This window comes from Ictidomys tridecemlineatus, chromosome 5 (assembly GCF_052094955.1).
Source record: "Ictidomys tridecemlineatus isolate mIctTri1 chromosome 5, mIctTri1.hap1, whole genome shotgun sequence".
In the NCBI taxonomy this organism is placed as follows: domain Eukaryota; kingdom Metazoa; phylum Chordata; class Mammalia; order Rodentia; family Sciuridae; genus Ictidomys; species Ictidomys tridecemlineatus.
In genome coordinates, this window is record NC_135481.1 from 183,698,070 (window position 1) to 183,712,366 (window position 14,297).

The 14,297-nt window shown below is 45.7% G+C and overlaps 1 protein-coding gene across 11 annotated transcripts in view; it reads right to left on the minus strand.

The window, feature by feature from the left end:
- Positions 1–14,297, minus strand: part of Emilin3 (elastin microfibril interfacer 3) — a 33,405-nt gene that overhangs the window by 16,656 nt on the left and 2,452 nt on the right. For 2 of the 11 annotated variants that reach the window (XM_013360547.4, XM_078051807.1), the window contains exon 1: positions 10,610–11,010. Coding sequence is in view for 1 of the 11 variants with exons in the window: in XM_021729489.3 (XP_021585164.1) it covers positions 4,591–4,754 (164 nt within the window). In the remaining 10 variants the exon portion in view is untranslated. Of the gene's footprint in view, positions 1–594; positions 767–4,590; positions 4,758–10,609; positions 11,017–12,542; positions 13,276–14,297 lie in introns of those variants that run through there. The other 9 variants (XM_078051798.1, XM_021729489.3, XM_078051797.1 and 6 more) reach the window with 9 other exon arrangements.

The window sequence follows — 14,297 nt, forward strand, 5'->3', positions numbered from 1 at the left end:
GATCTAATCTCAGGTGTTCTGTTACAGCAACAGAAACTGAGAAACTGAGGTGACTCCATTTTTGAAAACCCAGCTTCTACCTCAAGGCCGGTCCAAAGGGAGGGGTTGTAACCCTTGTCCATGGAAAAACCCACAGAGCACTCCTAGGCACATACCCACCCTGCTGAGTTGTCTGTCTGTAAGTAACAGGAGAGATCTGCAGAGCCAGGTGTCCCTGACTTGGGCTAGGTGAGGACCCATAGCAACCCCCTAGCAATCACCAATCAGCACGAGACAGGGAAAATACCTGGGATGCCAGATGACGCCCCCGTAGTCTTGGTGATTGATAACATGTTAGGAAACCATGTAGTTTAGCACTTACACCCCTCATGGATTAAACCAATCAGTTCAAAGGAACCCCTAACTAACTTGTTCTAACAAAGTTACTAACCAATCACCCCTACCCAACTTGTTCCCGCCAGTGGGTGTGCTAATCAATGTTAAGAGTTGTTTGATTTTCCCGCGGTATGAAATGATTTGCTGTGTGATGTTGTGACACATAGAGTATCCCCCCAAAACCTATAAAATCTCACTGGACAAAGGACCGGGACTCACTCCTTGGTACTGCTGCGGCAGAAACGGTTGTGAGTCCAGGCTTGAGCTTGCAATAAAGACTCTTGTGTGACTGCATCAGATTTGGCTCCTGGAAGTCTATTGGGGTCCCACGAATCTGGCATCACAAAACCACACCAAGAGAGTGGCAATGTAAAAACGTCACAAATTTTCACTGAGAGAGAAGAAAATAATAAAGGAAAATTTGAGTGTTTGGGAACAACTTGGCTGATGCTGGCATTTCTGTGTGCCCTCTCTCCACGGCTGGTGTTCGTTTGCCCATGTGCCTGGCTGGTTTATCTCTGTGCTTACAAGTTATTTCCTATTCTTTTTCACTTTTTGATGTCTTGGCCAAGGTTGGCTGTGGTTTCTTTATTAGAAATAGTGCTTAGTTAAGAACAGTCTGTTGTCATTTCCCCCCAAGAACTCATGGGGAGTCAAGTGATGGTATAGTTTTCCAGAATCATCAATGCCTGGCACCAAAATAAAGGCAGAGAGTGAATGATGCCATTTCGAGCCAGGTGTCCCTTACTGAGTGAATATAAACACTGGTGGATCATTAAAAACACAGAAAGTTCTGTGCCAATGATGGGATTTATAAGAGTCTTTGTAATCAGGATTTAGCATTCTCTGACTTCTGTCAGTTGTCTGCCATTAAAAAAACTCATCCAGTTTGTTGGGGATGTAGCTTAGTGGTAGAGTGCTTGCCTAGCATGCCTGAAGCCCTAGCATTTGATTCCCAGTATTGCAAAAATCAGTCAGTCAATCAATCAAAGAGCCACAGGGAAGCTAAAATAATGTCTACCAAGCAAAGAGCATGGCTTATACGATTTTTTATGAAGGTAAACATTTGGAGTTGTTGGAAATTGGAATAAAAACTAAAGGAAAGGCTAGGGAAATAGCTCAGTTGGTAAAGTGCTGGGTTTGATCCCCAGCACTACAAACAAGCAAACAAACAACAACACAAAAAAACTAAAGGAAAAGAAATGCTTTGATCAATGACAATGCTGATTTTTGCAAATTCTAAATGAAATTGCTAGGAAAAAATAAATCAAAGCCAAGTACAGTGGCACAACCTGTAATCCCAGCAACTCAGGAGGCTGAGGCAAGAGGATCACAAGTTCAAGTTTGAGGCCAGCCTTAGCAACTTAGTGAGACCCTGTCTCAAAAAAATAAAAAGGGTTGGAGATGTAGCTTAGTGGTACAGAGCCCCGGGATCAACCCTAATACTGCAAAACCAAACCACAAAACCAACCAACCAATCAAAACACAAACAGAAAAAGATAAAACCTGAAGTGTTACAGGGTTTTGTGACAACCTATGTGTCCCCAGTTAAAAAACAACACACACACACACATACACACACACACACACACACACACACACACACACACACAATGAGTCTTTGGACCCTAGTGTTGGATCCATGGAGAGTCATTATGCCATTCCCTCTTGTGTGGTACTGTTTAGAGGTTTTCAGAATGAAAGGTTTTCAAAATACAAAAGGGGGGAGGAGATGGAACAATAGACAAAACATGTCCCACCCCACGGGCATCCTCTTTTTGCCTCTTATTTGAAAGCACTACATGCTGTTTCCTCCAGGGCTCACCTTGCTTTTTCTGGTTTTCATAATGAAGAAACTTCCCTGGCACCTAGGCACCAATTAATTCCTCCCATGGAGGGGCTCCCTTCCCTATTTTTCCTTCCCAGTCATATTTAGAAACACTTTTGCTGGCTCCCTCTCTCCTCCCCAGCTCCTGCAGTTTGGAAGATCATCTAACACGTTTAGATGTAGGCTAGCAAGGCTTTGTCCTGAAGCTCTCTTTTGTTTGAAAGAAAGTACTTATTTAGTGCTTACATTACAAATTCCATCTAAGTCCATTTTCTGCTGCTCTAATAGAATACTCCAGGCTGGGTAAATTATAAATAATAGAAGTCTATTTAGATCACAGTTCTGGAGGCTGGGAAGTTCAAGATTAGAAGGGCTGCACTCAGGTGAGGACCTTCTTGCTGTATCATAAGATAGCAGAAGGTAGGAGAGAGAGAGAGAGAGAGAGAGAGAGAGAGACAGACAGAGAGATTATAAATAATTAACCCGCCCCACTCCCGTGATAATGGCCTTCATCCATTCATGAAGGTGGTCCCCCACAACCTAATTACCTCTTAATATTGTTACAGTGGCAATTAAATTTCAATCTGATTTTTTTTTTGTACCGGGGGTTGAACTCAGGGGCACTCGACCACTGAGCCACATCCCCAGCCCTATTTTGTATTTTATTTAGAGACAGGGGCTCACTGAGCTGCTTAGTGCCTCACTATAGTTGAGGTTGGCTTTGAACTTGTGATCCTTCTGCCTCAGCCTCCCGAGCTGATGGGATTACAGGTTGCACCATGGGGCCAGCTTCAATCTGAGTTCTTGAGGGGCACTCAAGCCATAGCACCATCTCCTCTTTATCTATTTGGAGCTAAGCACACAGGGATTGGTGGGTTCACAGCTCACTGTGGCTTACTGGTTTCTTCATCTCCCTCATCTCCAGTCTGATTTGTTACTGTCTGATTAGGTTCTTTTGTCCCTTATTTTCCTCGAGGGGAGAAATGCTCTAGATCTTGCATGTTTCTTTTCTAGGTAGGAGAATGGCAGCGTGGCCAGCACAGGATGGCTTTCTGTCTGTGGGCTGATTGACACTGGTTTCTAGCACTGCAAACGAGAAGTGCAATTTAGTCTGATTCTTAGGTCTATGAAACTCGTTCTTTCTTTGCGGAAGCTTGTGTGAGTTTTCCCTTTAATCATGGAATTTCGGAATCTTCCCAGGTCTGACTAGTTGTGCGTCTTTTTCCATCATTTCTGCCTGGAACTCAATGAGCCTTCCAATCTGCAAACCCAAGGCATTCTTCAAACCACGGAAACTTTCCCTTCTCATTTTAAAACATGATTGCTTCTCCTCCATTTGTTCTTTTTTTCCTTCTAGGATTTGCATACTTATTTTTATTACCCACAAATTACATCTCTCAGAGTCCTCTCCTACCAAGCATTTGCTTTTCTCTATACCCTTTCTCCTACATTTTTGCTTTGCGTTTTGCTCTCTCGCTTCCCCTTAGATTCCCCAGATTTTCATCCCTTCTCCAATTCATTTTAAATTTATTTGCATCTGATTTTTCAAAGTGCTCTTCTGTTTGTTTTCCTTTTCCTGTTGTGCAGGTTGGGGTTGGTTGGTCTCCCGCAGTTCTGAGCCCATCAGACTCTCCCTGCTGCTGGATTCCCTCTGATTTCTCTGTCTTCAGCCCACCTCTAGCTGACGACCGGCAGTGCCTCGCTGCGCTCCACAAGGGGGCGCTCTCCTCCTCCCTCTCCCTGCCTGGGTAGGGAGCGTGGATGCTGCGGGTCCTCTTAGGACCACCCAGGGTGCTGGCTCTGCCTCTCCTCTGGTGGATCCCTGCGCCAAGCTCTCTCCTGCAACCCTGGAGATTTTATTCTCACCCAGGACTTCCTCTGCTGCTGGTCCCTACTGTCTGGGTCTGGCCCAGAGGGAGATCAGTCAGGAGCCAGCCGGCTCAGCACGCTGTCGCTGTCCAACCCTCCGGGCCTGGCCGCTGGCCCATTCTAGAGCTCTTTGCAGTAGCACCTTGGGAAAGGAGGACCGTGAGACTGTCAGATGCCATTGTGGAGAGGATTAACCGAAGAGAGGTTCTTGGTTTGGATGTTGATGGGATCAGTCGTCTAGCGTAGGGTTCTGAAAATCGATCTGCTGGGGATGCCGCTCAGCTGTAGAGTCAGTGCTTAGCATGTGCGAGGCCCTGGGTTCCAGCCCAGCAGCAAAGTGGGATTGATTTGATCTGAACAAACCCCTCTGCCAGGCCTCTGACAGCGCACCTAACTCGCCGAGAGGATTGAAGTTTGAGGATTTCCTGCACCCAGCTCCTAGTAATGACGAGGTTTGGGGAGGGAAGGAAAGAACCTTAAATGCTCTCAGTTCTATTCTTGGCACATGCCGTACCTACCAAAAGACTTTTCCAAACCTTTGGAAACCGATGAAGATGAAGTGTGAGGAGGCAGGGTGAACCTTTTCCAGCACATCGGATTGGGCCTCTCGGGGCACTTTCAGCTGCGAACGGACAACTTCAGATGCCACCAGACCACAGGAAGTTGTAGCAAATGACTTCATATCCTGCAGGTGATCAGAGTATCCAGTTGCTGTCACTGTTTCCAAATCTGAATTTATCTTTTGTTTTAGATTTCTTAAACCCATGATAAGTGTCCCAGAAAAGAATTTTTTCCTAATGAGCTTCAAAGTGAAACTATAGACATTCTGTCTTTGAAAGCCAAGAAAGATCATCATTGGAGAGAAATTATGAGCTTTTCAAGGCCACTTGGGACAGAGTGGATAAATTATGCCAAAAAGCAATTCCTAAGGACTTCAAAGTTGAAAAACTTTTCTTTCAGAAGAAAAGAATTTCTAAAATAAAACAAAAGATGGAAATTCACATTACGCATTTTTCCTACTTTTTCAAAAGAAAAGCACTAGATTGATATCTACTATAAAGAATGGGCTCATAGATTATGAGCCCATTCTTTATAGTATTTACACTTTGCTAGCAATGGTTGTGATAAAGTGAAACAAATTTCTGGCCGGGCTCCCCGGTGCTCCTTGTAATCTCAGCGACTTGGAAGGATGAGACAGGAAGTTTGCCAGTTCAAGGACAGCCTCTGCCATTTAAGAAGACACTGTCTTCGAAATTTAAAAGGGCTAGGGATGTATCTCAGTGGTAAAGCACCACGGGTTTAATACCAAGTGCCCAAAAAGAAAAGCTCTGAACTTCCCCATTCAGATGGAACAAAATAATACACAGAAATCGTCAAACATGTGCAGACATTGGGCACGCTGGAACTGAAAGTGTGTTTTATGAAACTCTGTAAATACCACTTCTGTACAGTTGTATCAGCTTAATTGATTTTGGCAGCTTGGTGATGTGACACAGGCTTTACCACCCTTCTTCGTGGTCTCAGTTATTACATGTGACAGTGCGGAAAGCTCATTTTCTACTCTTAGCAGTCTTGAAATCCTTTTCCTGCCCTATGCAGTGAGAGGTTCTAGCCCGGAGGCTTGCTAAGTGGGACAGATCTCAACATTGAATGCTTCCTGGTGTTTTGCATTTTCTGCCCTGAGCTGGTTAGTTCATTCAAACTTCAAGCACGACAGAGGAAGGGATCATTAGCCTCCTTTCTCGGGGAAGGAATGTGAGGCTCAGAGAAGTGAGCCTCACATTAAGAATGACTTGCTTAAGGTCACACAGAAAGTAAGATTCAAATCTGTAGCTGCCTGATTGTGAAGCCAATATAATCACTGCTATTTGTAACTGAGCAGATGATGTTCTGAGGCCCTTCTGACATCATGGATTTGCCTGCACTTGAAGAGTTAAAAAGAATGTGTTCCCAATTGAATCTCCTCTCTAAGAGCTTCTCATTCCAGGGGGCATGATGTGCTTTATCAGGGTGAAAAAACATTTGTGTATATTTCTGAAGCTCTCTACAGAAGAAAATATCCGCTCTATGGCTGGGTTGACATAAAGACATACATTCAAGTGAACTTTTACCAAAATTCTTCAGTTATTAGAAAATAAACGGCCCTGACCTTAAAAATAGTCATATAATGGAATAGTCATATAATGAATACTACTCAGCAATGAAAAGGAACAAAGTTCTGGCTCACATGGCAACATGGATGAATCCCAACAGCAAAATAAAGCCAGACATGAAAGAGCATACAGTATTTGATTTTATTTGTATGAAATTCTAGAAAGGGCAAACCTAGTATACTAGTTTGCTAGGGCAACTAAAACCAAGTGTCAGAGACTGGGTGTCTTCTCAGTTCTGGAGGCTGGATGCGGCCCATCAAGATGTCGGCAAGGTTGGAAGCTTCTGAGGCCTCTCTTTGGTTTGTAAATGGCCGTCTTCTCCCTGTGTCTTCTCTCTGAATATATCTATATCCCAATTTCCTCTTTCTAGGAGGACACCAGTCATATTAGATTAAGGCCCACTCTCATGACCTCATTTTAACCTAAGCACCTTTTTAAAGACCCTGTCTCATTTTGAGGTCCTGGACTTCAACATATTCATTTTGGGAGAGCTCAGTTCAAAGCCCATAATCCTTCATCTATGGTGAAAGTAATCAGAACAGTCATTGTCTGTGGGAAGAGTGGGAGCTGGGGATGTGCTAGGACAGGGCACCGGACACTCCTGGGGCTGATGGTAAATTGTGTGTGATGATAGGGGTTCAAGTTGTGCAGGTATCTCCATTCGCCAAACTCCCTGAAATCTTAAGACTTGTGCATTTTATTATCAATTTTAAAACCAGAAGCCCTAAATCCTAGTTAGTGATATGCATGCAGAGTGCTAAGCAGCAAAGCATTACCGATGTCTGCAAATTGCATTTGAGTTGACGGGTGGGATGAATAGACAAAATTGCGAATTCAGCACCGTCTGGACAGCTGTGCCATCCAGGTGCTGGGCGTAATGGGTGTTCATTGTACACTTCAACTTTTCTCTATTTGAACATTTTCATTATAAACTGTTTGGGGGGGGTCTTTTTAAAAAAAAATAAGATTTCCATTTGAGCGTGTTAGCCAGACATTTCTCATATGGGCCTCTTCACTTGTCATTGAAGCCCACTCAGAGAAAAAACACTGCGTGCCCAATTCATTGGTGCCTCAGTGATCTCACTAATGTTTGGCCCCAGTACACCTGTGTCCAGGGAGAAAGCGTAGGGAGGAGGCTATTCCAGGAGAGTCCTCAGAGTGCTAGGGCATTCTGGAGACCAGCCTGCTATTCAGGCCTGGTGTCTGAGGAAACGGAAGTCCAGAAACACTGCTGTTTAGAATCCAGGGCAATCCATGGTCTTTTGTCCCTCCCTTCCTTTCTTCTTTGAGATGGGGGTCTCCCTGCCCAGCTGGTTTCAAACTTGTGGGCACAAGTGAGCCTCCCTCCTTAGCCTCCAGTTTAGCTGGGATGACTGACCCATGCCAATATGCCCAGCGCATGTTCTCTTTTCTTAAGTGTAATGGAGAACTTAGGTTCAATGGGGGTATTGGGGGTGTGAGTGTGAATGATATGGAGTTGGCAGCACACAATGGGCATGTTTGGTGAATAAATATTTAAATGAAATTGGAAAAATGGGTTGCAGAGATGTAGCCAGCAGGGGACAGGGAAGTTGCTTGTTGTGGGCAGGGGAGAGGGGTGGTCTATGTCCCTGCCTCTCCCCAGTCCACCTCTGGGCTGGCCTGAGATACCTCAAGAAATGAGCCCCAAAGAGGATACTGGTCCCTGGGTTCCTGGACAGCCAGAGGGAGGGTGCTTTGCCACATTCTTAGGAAAGAGCACATCCAAAACAATTTCTTTTTCTAAAAACTCAGCGCTAACGGGTTCCAGATGTCCGTTTGTTATATAATGGGGTTTGTTTTAATAGCGTCAACTTCCAGATGTGCAGCCTGGAATCAAGAAGTCCATTGGCCCCTTGAGGACACTCTGAGCCAAGCTGAGAGCCACCCCGGGCAGAGATACAGCCATACGTGCAGAGCCAGGAATGGGAGGGAGTCAGAGGTGCCCTCTCACTGCCAGCTGGGCCACTCACCTGCCCAGCGGTCTGGATTGAGGGGCAGGCGGGGTGTCCCAGCTTCCTCTCTGTCTGCTCTGACTCTGAGCAGAAGCTCCTGGGAAGTAATCATAGAAGGCCAGCTTGGGGAGCGTCTGCTCTGGAATCAGGTGTGCCAGGGCTGGCTGGGTGACCTTGGTTAAGTCACCCGGCTGGGCTGGCTGAGACTTGCTGTCTTCAGGTGTGAAATAGAGGGATCATGGCAGAGAGAGAACTGAGTGTGGTTGAGGAGTGCTGGGCTCTTCCCCTGGGGCAGAGTGGAAAGACCAGGGGCCCCTCTCACCAGCACCTGGACCCCTCTCACCAGTATCCCGCCCCCGTGCCTGTCACTATCCAGGAAGCTCTTGGGGAGCACAAGCTACATTTTCCCTGGAACACTGGAAAAGGACCAGCCACCGCCTTCCCCAGCAACTTGTTCCATGGCCCTGCAGCTCCAACAGATAGAACATTCTTCCATTTGCTGAGCCAAAGGTGGCCTCTGGGTGACCCTCAGCCGGTCTAGTTTCGCTCACTGGAGTTTGCTGAGCAGCATACACCCGCTCCTCCTTGGGTGCAGGAACCTAGAGACCAGGTCTCCCATCCTTTTCCTCCGAGTTGGCTGAGGCTGTGCTATTATTATTACAGGGATGAAGACTAAGATACCCCAAGGAGGGATGGTCAAGATCCCAAATGAGAAAAGTCACAAAATCTGAATGCAGTCACAGGAGACAGTGACACATAAAGAAAACGATCCTCTCCTAATGAATCTATAAAAACAATCAATTCAACAAAATGTCAGTCGAGTGGACTGAGCAATCTAAAGTTGGTGAGGACAATAGTTGTGGCATAGTCCTTGTGCTTGCTCAGATGAAGAACAAGAAGGCAGGACTTGCCCTGCCAGCTGTCAGAACATATGGTAAAACTCAGATTCTCAAAACAGGATGTTTCTAGCACCAGGTCAGCAGAGAGAGAAGTGGCACAGAAGACAAGGGTCCAGAAATAGCTAGCTGGTCTACAGGCCAAAATGGGGGTCATGGCAGAGAAGTGCCCTTCTAACTAAAACAAATAGGACTTTTTTACGTCGGGGGTAGGTATTGGGGATTGAACCCAGGGGTGCTTTGCCACTGAGCTACATCCCTAGCCTTTTTTATTTTTTATTTTGAGATGGGATAATTGCTAAGTTGCTGAGGGTCTTGCTAAGTTGCTGAGGCTGGTTTTGAAATTACAATCCTCCTGCCTCAGCCTCCTGAGTTGCTGAGATTACAGGCATGGACCATGGTGCATGGGGCAAATAGGAAATTTTTAATCATGGTTATCTTTGGACAGAGGGATGTGGTATGGGACAATAGTGAAAGAGAGAAAAAGATGATTTTGCATCTTTCGGATTGTTTGATGTTTTCAACAAACATATATGTGTTGCTATTTTGAAAAGTCAGTGTATTTTGAGTCAATACGTGTTATCTAGAGATTTTGATCCCTTTTGAACCCTCTCTTTTGTATAGTTCTGTGTTAAAGAGAAACCTAATGAGTATTATAACATAATAATAAAAATATAATATAACCAACTATCAGTGGGTGTCATCTTGGGGTGGTGGAAAAGGAGGGTTTGGGGCTGGGGATGTAGCTCAGGGGTAGAGAGTGGCTTGCTCAGTGTGTGTGAGACCCTGAGTTCAATCCCAGCACAGAGAGAGAGAGAGAGAGAGAGAGAGAGAGAGAGAGAGAGAGAGAAGGGCTTTCACTTTCTAAGCCATAGGTTTCATGACATTTCTACATTTCTTTTTCTTCTCCTCCTCATTCTTCTTGTTTTTTGGTAGCAAGTATACCTTTAAAAACCAAGGAGAGGGAGGAATAGAAAATTGGAAAAAAATAAACAAGCTAGTGTAGAAATGATGGATTACTCAGAAAATGGGACGGGATAACTGGCTAACAATTTGGAAAAAAATAAAGTTAGATTCCTACCTTACACCAAAATAAACCACAGATGGCTTAAAGGTTTAAATGTTAGGGGGAAAAAAGTTAGACATTAAACCCTGAAAGAACTAAATACTTACCCAATTTCAGGACAGAGAACATATGCACAGATTGATAGATTTTACCACATAACACCATAAGGCTTCTTTCCATTAAAAAAAAAGTCAAATTGAAAAACAATGAAAGGCAAAACTTCACCGAGGATCAAGACTTTTAGTATATTAAGAACTCTTAAAAGAATTCCTGCCTCATTTTTTTTCCCCTAAGGGAGGTTTGGCTACAATGAAGCCAGTTTCCCAGGAAGAGTGAAGGGTGAGACACACAGAAGGGAGGGAGACAGATCAGAGGGCAGCACCAGGGCCAGAGCTGGGTGCCCTCCATGTGGCAGGGCTTCCCCAGACTCCTTGGCAGTCACTTCCTACCTGGTGCCAGTTGACTTCCGGGCTCAGCCAGACGTTCTGCTCTTGCTCTGCTCAGGACATCTAACGCTTCTCCATTCCTTCTTTCTCCTCAGGACTTTCCCGACTTCCATGACTTTTGTAAATGCTGGTTCTTCTGCCTGACCCTCTCTCTCTTATCTCTACCTGAAAAAAAAAATCTCAATGGGTGGCTTCAAGGCTCAAATATCCTCTGCACTGCAAAACCATCTTTGATCCACCCGCCTCCCACCCACGAGCTCCCTTTGGATTCCTGCAGCATCAGCCCTCATTCTGTCAGGCACTTGTCACACTGGATTGTCATTCTCTGCTCATCTGCCTGGATCCCTGCCATGGACTGAATGTCCTCCCCGAAATGCATGTTGAAGCTTAATCTTCAAATTCATATATTGATGCTATTTAGAGGCGGAGCCTTTGGGAGCTAATCAGGACTAGATAAGGTCATCAGAGTGGGGCCCCCATGAAGAAACTGGTGGCTCTGTAAGAAGAGGAGCTGAGTGTGGTGGTGCATGCTTGCAATCCCAGCAGCTCTGCAGGCTGAGGCAGGAGGATCGTGAGTTCTAAGCCAGCCTCATTAATTTAGAAAGCAACTCAGTGAGTGAGATCCTGTCTCTAAATAAAATACACACACAAAAAAAAGGGGGGCTGGGGATGTGGCTCAGTGGTTAAGCCCCTCTGCGTTCAATTCCCAGTACAAAACAAAACAAAACAAAACAAAAAGAAGAGAAAGAGGAACTGGGCGGACACACTCTTGTTCTGTCTCACCTGTGATGCCCTCTACCATGTTATCATGCATCAAAAAGACCCTCCCTAGATGCCACTGCTTTGCCCTAAATAAGGTTTTTCATGAACCGTTTTCCCCACTGCAAGTCTGGCATGGGACAAGTGTTGAATTGCTATTATGTGAACGAATTCATTGTGTCAAGGGTGACAGAGCAGAGCAATTGACTGACACTCCTCATGTGTGGCTGGCTGAGTTTCAGGAATACTTTCTGAAGCAGTATGATTTTGTTAAAAAGAAAGAGAAGACAATTAATCATAGTTAAATATGATTAATTTATTTATCAGAACTACATAGTAGTTAAAAAAAGAGACCAACTTACCATCAAATCCATAGAAAGAACCACATCAAGGGTTATCAGTACCTGAATGCTCTTGTACTACTGAAAGCCATCACCAACTCTGACAATAAGAGATTCACAACAGGCTCTAGGCCAGGCTTGTCGGTGCCTTCCAGATACCCACAGTCTACCATGGAGATACTTGATGGGAAAGAGAGCTATGATAGTGACATTCCAAAATTTGGTGGCAGCACAAAGAAAGAAGTGTGGTTTGTGCTTACAAAGTGATTACAGCTCATGATCAGATGCTGAAGTCTCATGCACTCTGGTGTTGGGGGACCAGAATGTAATCCCATAAGGATAGACATCTTGCCTATTTGTTCACTGCTGAATCTCAGCATCTAGAATAGCATGCATGTTGAAGCTTAATCTTCAAATTCATATGTTGTATAAATGAGTAGACTGAGTTCTAGAACTGAGTCTGGAGATGATACTTAAGTTCTCTCAGGAAGGTCTCCCCAGGCTAAATCATTTTCTTCTTAGTGCATTTTCTGTTGTTTTAACAGAATACCTGAGATTGGATAACTTGTAAAGTAAAGAAATTTTTTTAATCTCACAGTTTTGGAGACTGAAAGTCCAAGACTGGGTAGCAGCACCTGGTGAGGGCTTTGTACTGTATCACAGCATGTGGAAAAGCCGAGGACAAAGTACGAGTCAAAGAGAAAAAGCGTAACAGTTGCTCTATTCTATGACAGCCCGCTCTTCCAAGAATGAACCCACTTCTATGGCCGAGAACAGTGTCAATCCCTTCATGAGGACAGGTCCCCCATGACCCCAACACCTCTCAATATAGTTACCTTGGGAAGCAAATTTCAATGTGGGTTTTGGAGGGAACAAACTCCTTCCAAACTGTAGCACTTTTCTCAAGTTAGAAAAATGGGGTTGTTCTCAGCGGAGTTTCAGCCTTCAGAATACTCAGCTTCAAGGGAGCAGATGTCAGACTAGGCTGAGGCAGGGAACACGAGGGGGTGCGAGGATACCTGAGCACCCTACAGATCCATGGCAGGCCTCAGGGGTGGGAAGGGTCACAAGGGAGGAGGAGAGCTCCAGAGATGGTAGCCTGGAGAGACTGCAGGGCCCCCACATGTACTGGAGCTGAGAGGCCAGGCCAGCTTCCCAGGCCTGAGAGAAGGCCAGCGAGGAATCTTGGGTGAATAAAGAGGACTTGTCTCCATATTTTGAGCACTGACCATGTATCAGGCAAAGTAGCAGAAGCTCAAACTTAGGGCTCAGAAGGGTTAGGCGTGTTCTCACCCAGCTAGAGAGTGACAAAACCAGGACTCAATATCATGTCTTTCTAAATTCCAGACACTGACCTTTTTTTCACTCTGCTAAAAAAAGTGAAGCCAGGCTCATGGCAGTATGGTGACCAGGCCAGGGCAGGCCTGTCAGGTCAGTGTAGAACGAGGGCTCCGGGTCAGAACCACTGTTGTTCTGGGACCGTGGCCAGACCAGGGCAGAGGTTAGAGCAACCAAGGCTGGGGACAACTGGCTTTCTAGACTTTGTGCCACCAGCCAGATACTGTGTCCTGGGATTGGTGTCAGGGCCTGTCAGAACTGCCAGCTCCCTGCCCACCCCCTGCCCCCATCCGAGGCCTGACCTGACCTTCCTCCCTGGGGCAAGGAACTGGCCTGGCACTAATCCTGGAGGAGGCTGCAGCTGCTCCCACGGTGCTGGTCCCAGCAGACAAAGGCGCTTTATTTCCCGGCACAAGGTCTTGATTGCATGTAGCCCTGGATCCAAAAGCTCCCATGAAGGAAGCAGTTCCCTTCCTGCAGAGTGTGTGTGTGTGTGTGTGTGTGTGTGTGTGTGTGTGTGTGTTGTGTGTGAGTGTGTGCACGCGCATGCACGTGCGCAAGAATGCAAGGTCAACAGGGGATTCAAGTCCTCTCCCAGTCTCCAGGTTTGGCTTGGTATTTTTTTTTTCTTTTTCTTTTGGTGCTTGGAATTGAACCCACGGGAAGGGTTCAACACGGTGCCACATCCCCAGTCGTTTTAATGCATTTTTTTTAGAGACAGAGTCTCACTAAGTTGCTGAGGCTGCCTTTGAACTGGTGATCCCCTTGCCTCAGCCTCCCAAGCTGTTGGGATTAGAGGTGTGCACCACCATACCTGGCTGGCTTGGCATTATTCAATCTGCAGTGTGCATCTTTGTATTCATCAAAGGTGTCTATGCATGTGCATCTGTATCTGTGTGTGTGGGCATGTTTGTGCATGTCTCTGTAGTTGCATGCTGAGGTATAGGGACCTGTGTATCTTTCTGTACAAATCAGCATTTGTTTGTGCACAGTTGCATGCTTTGCTAACTGTGTAGTCATATGTTCCTGGGTGTGTGTGAATGTTTCATATGTTTATAGGAGACACCTGGTACCAGTGCCCCAACTCTGCTGCCTCTGCCTGTACCCCCCCACCTCACCCCACCCTGGGCTGCTGCTGGGAGCTCTGTGGTATATAAGCTCTCCTAAAATAGCTCCCTTCCTTCTTTCATCTCTTGTTCCCACTTCTGCATTTGGGAACAACCTGGATTCTTTCAGTTCTGGGAGGAAGACAA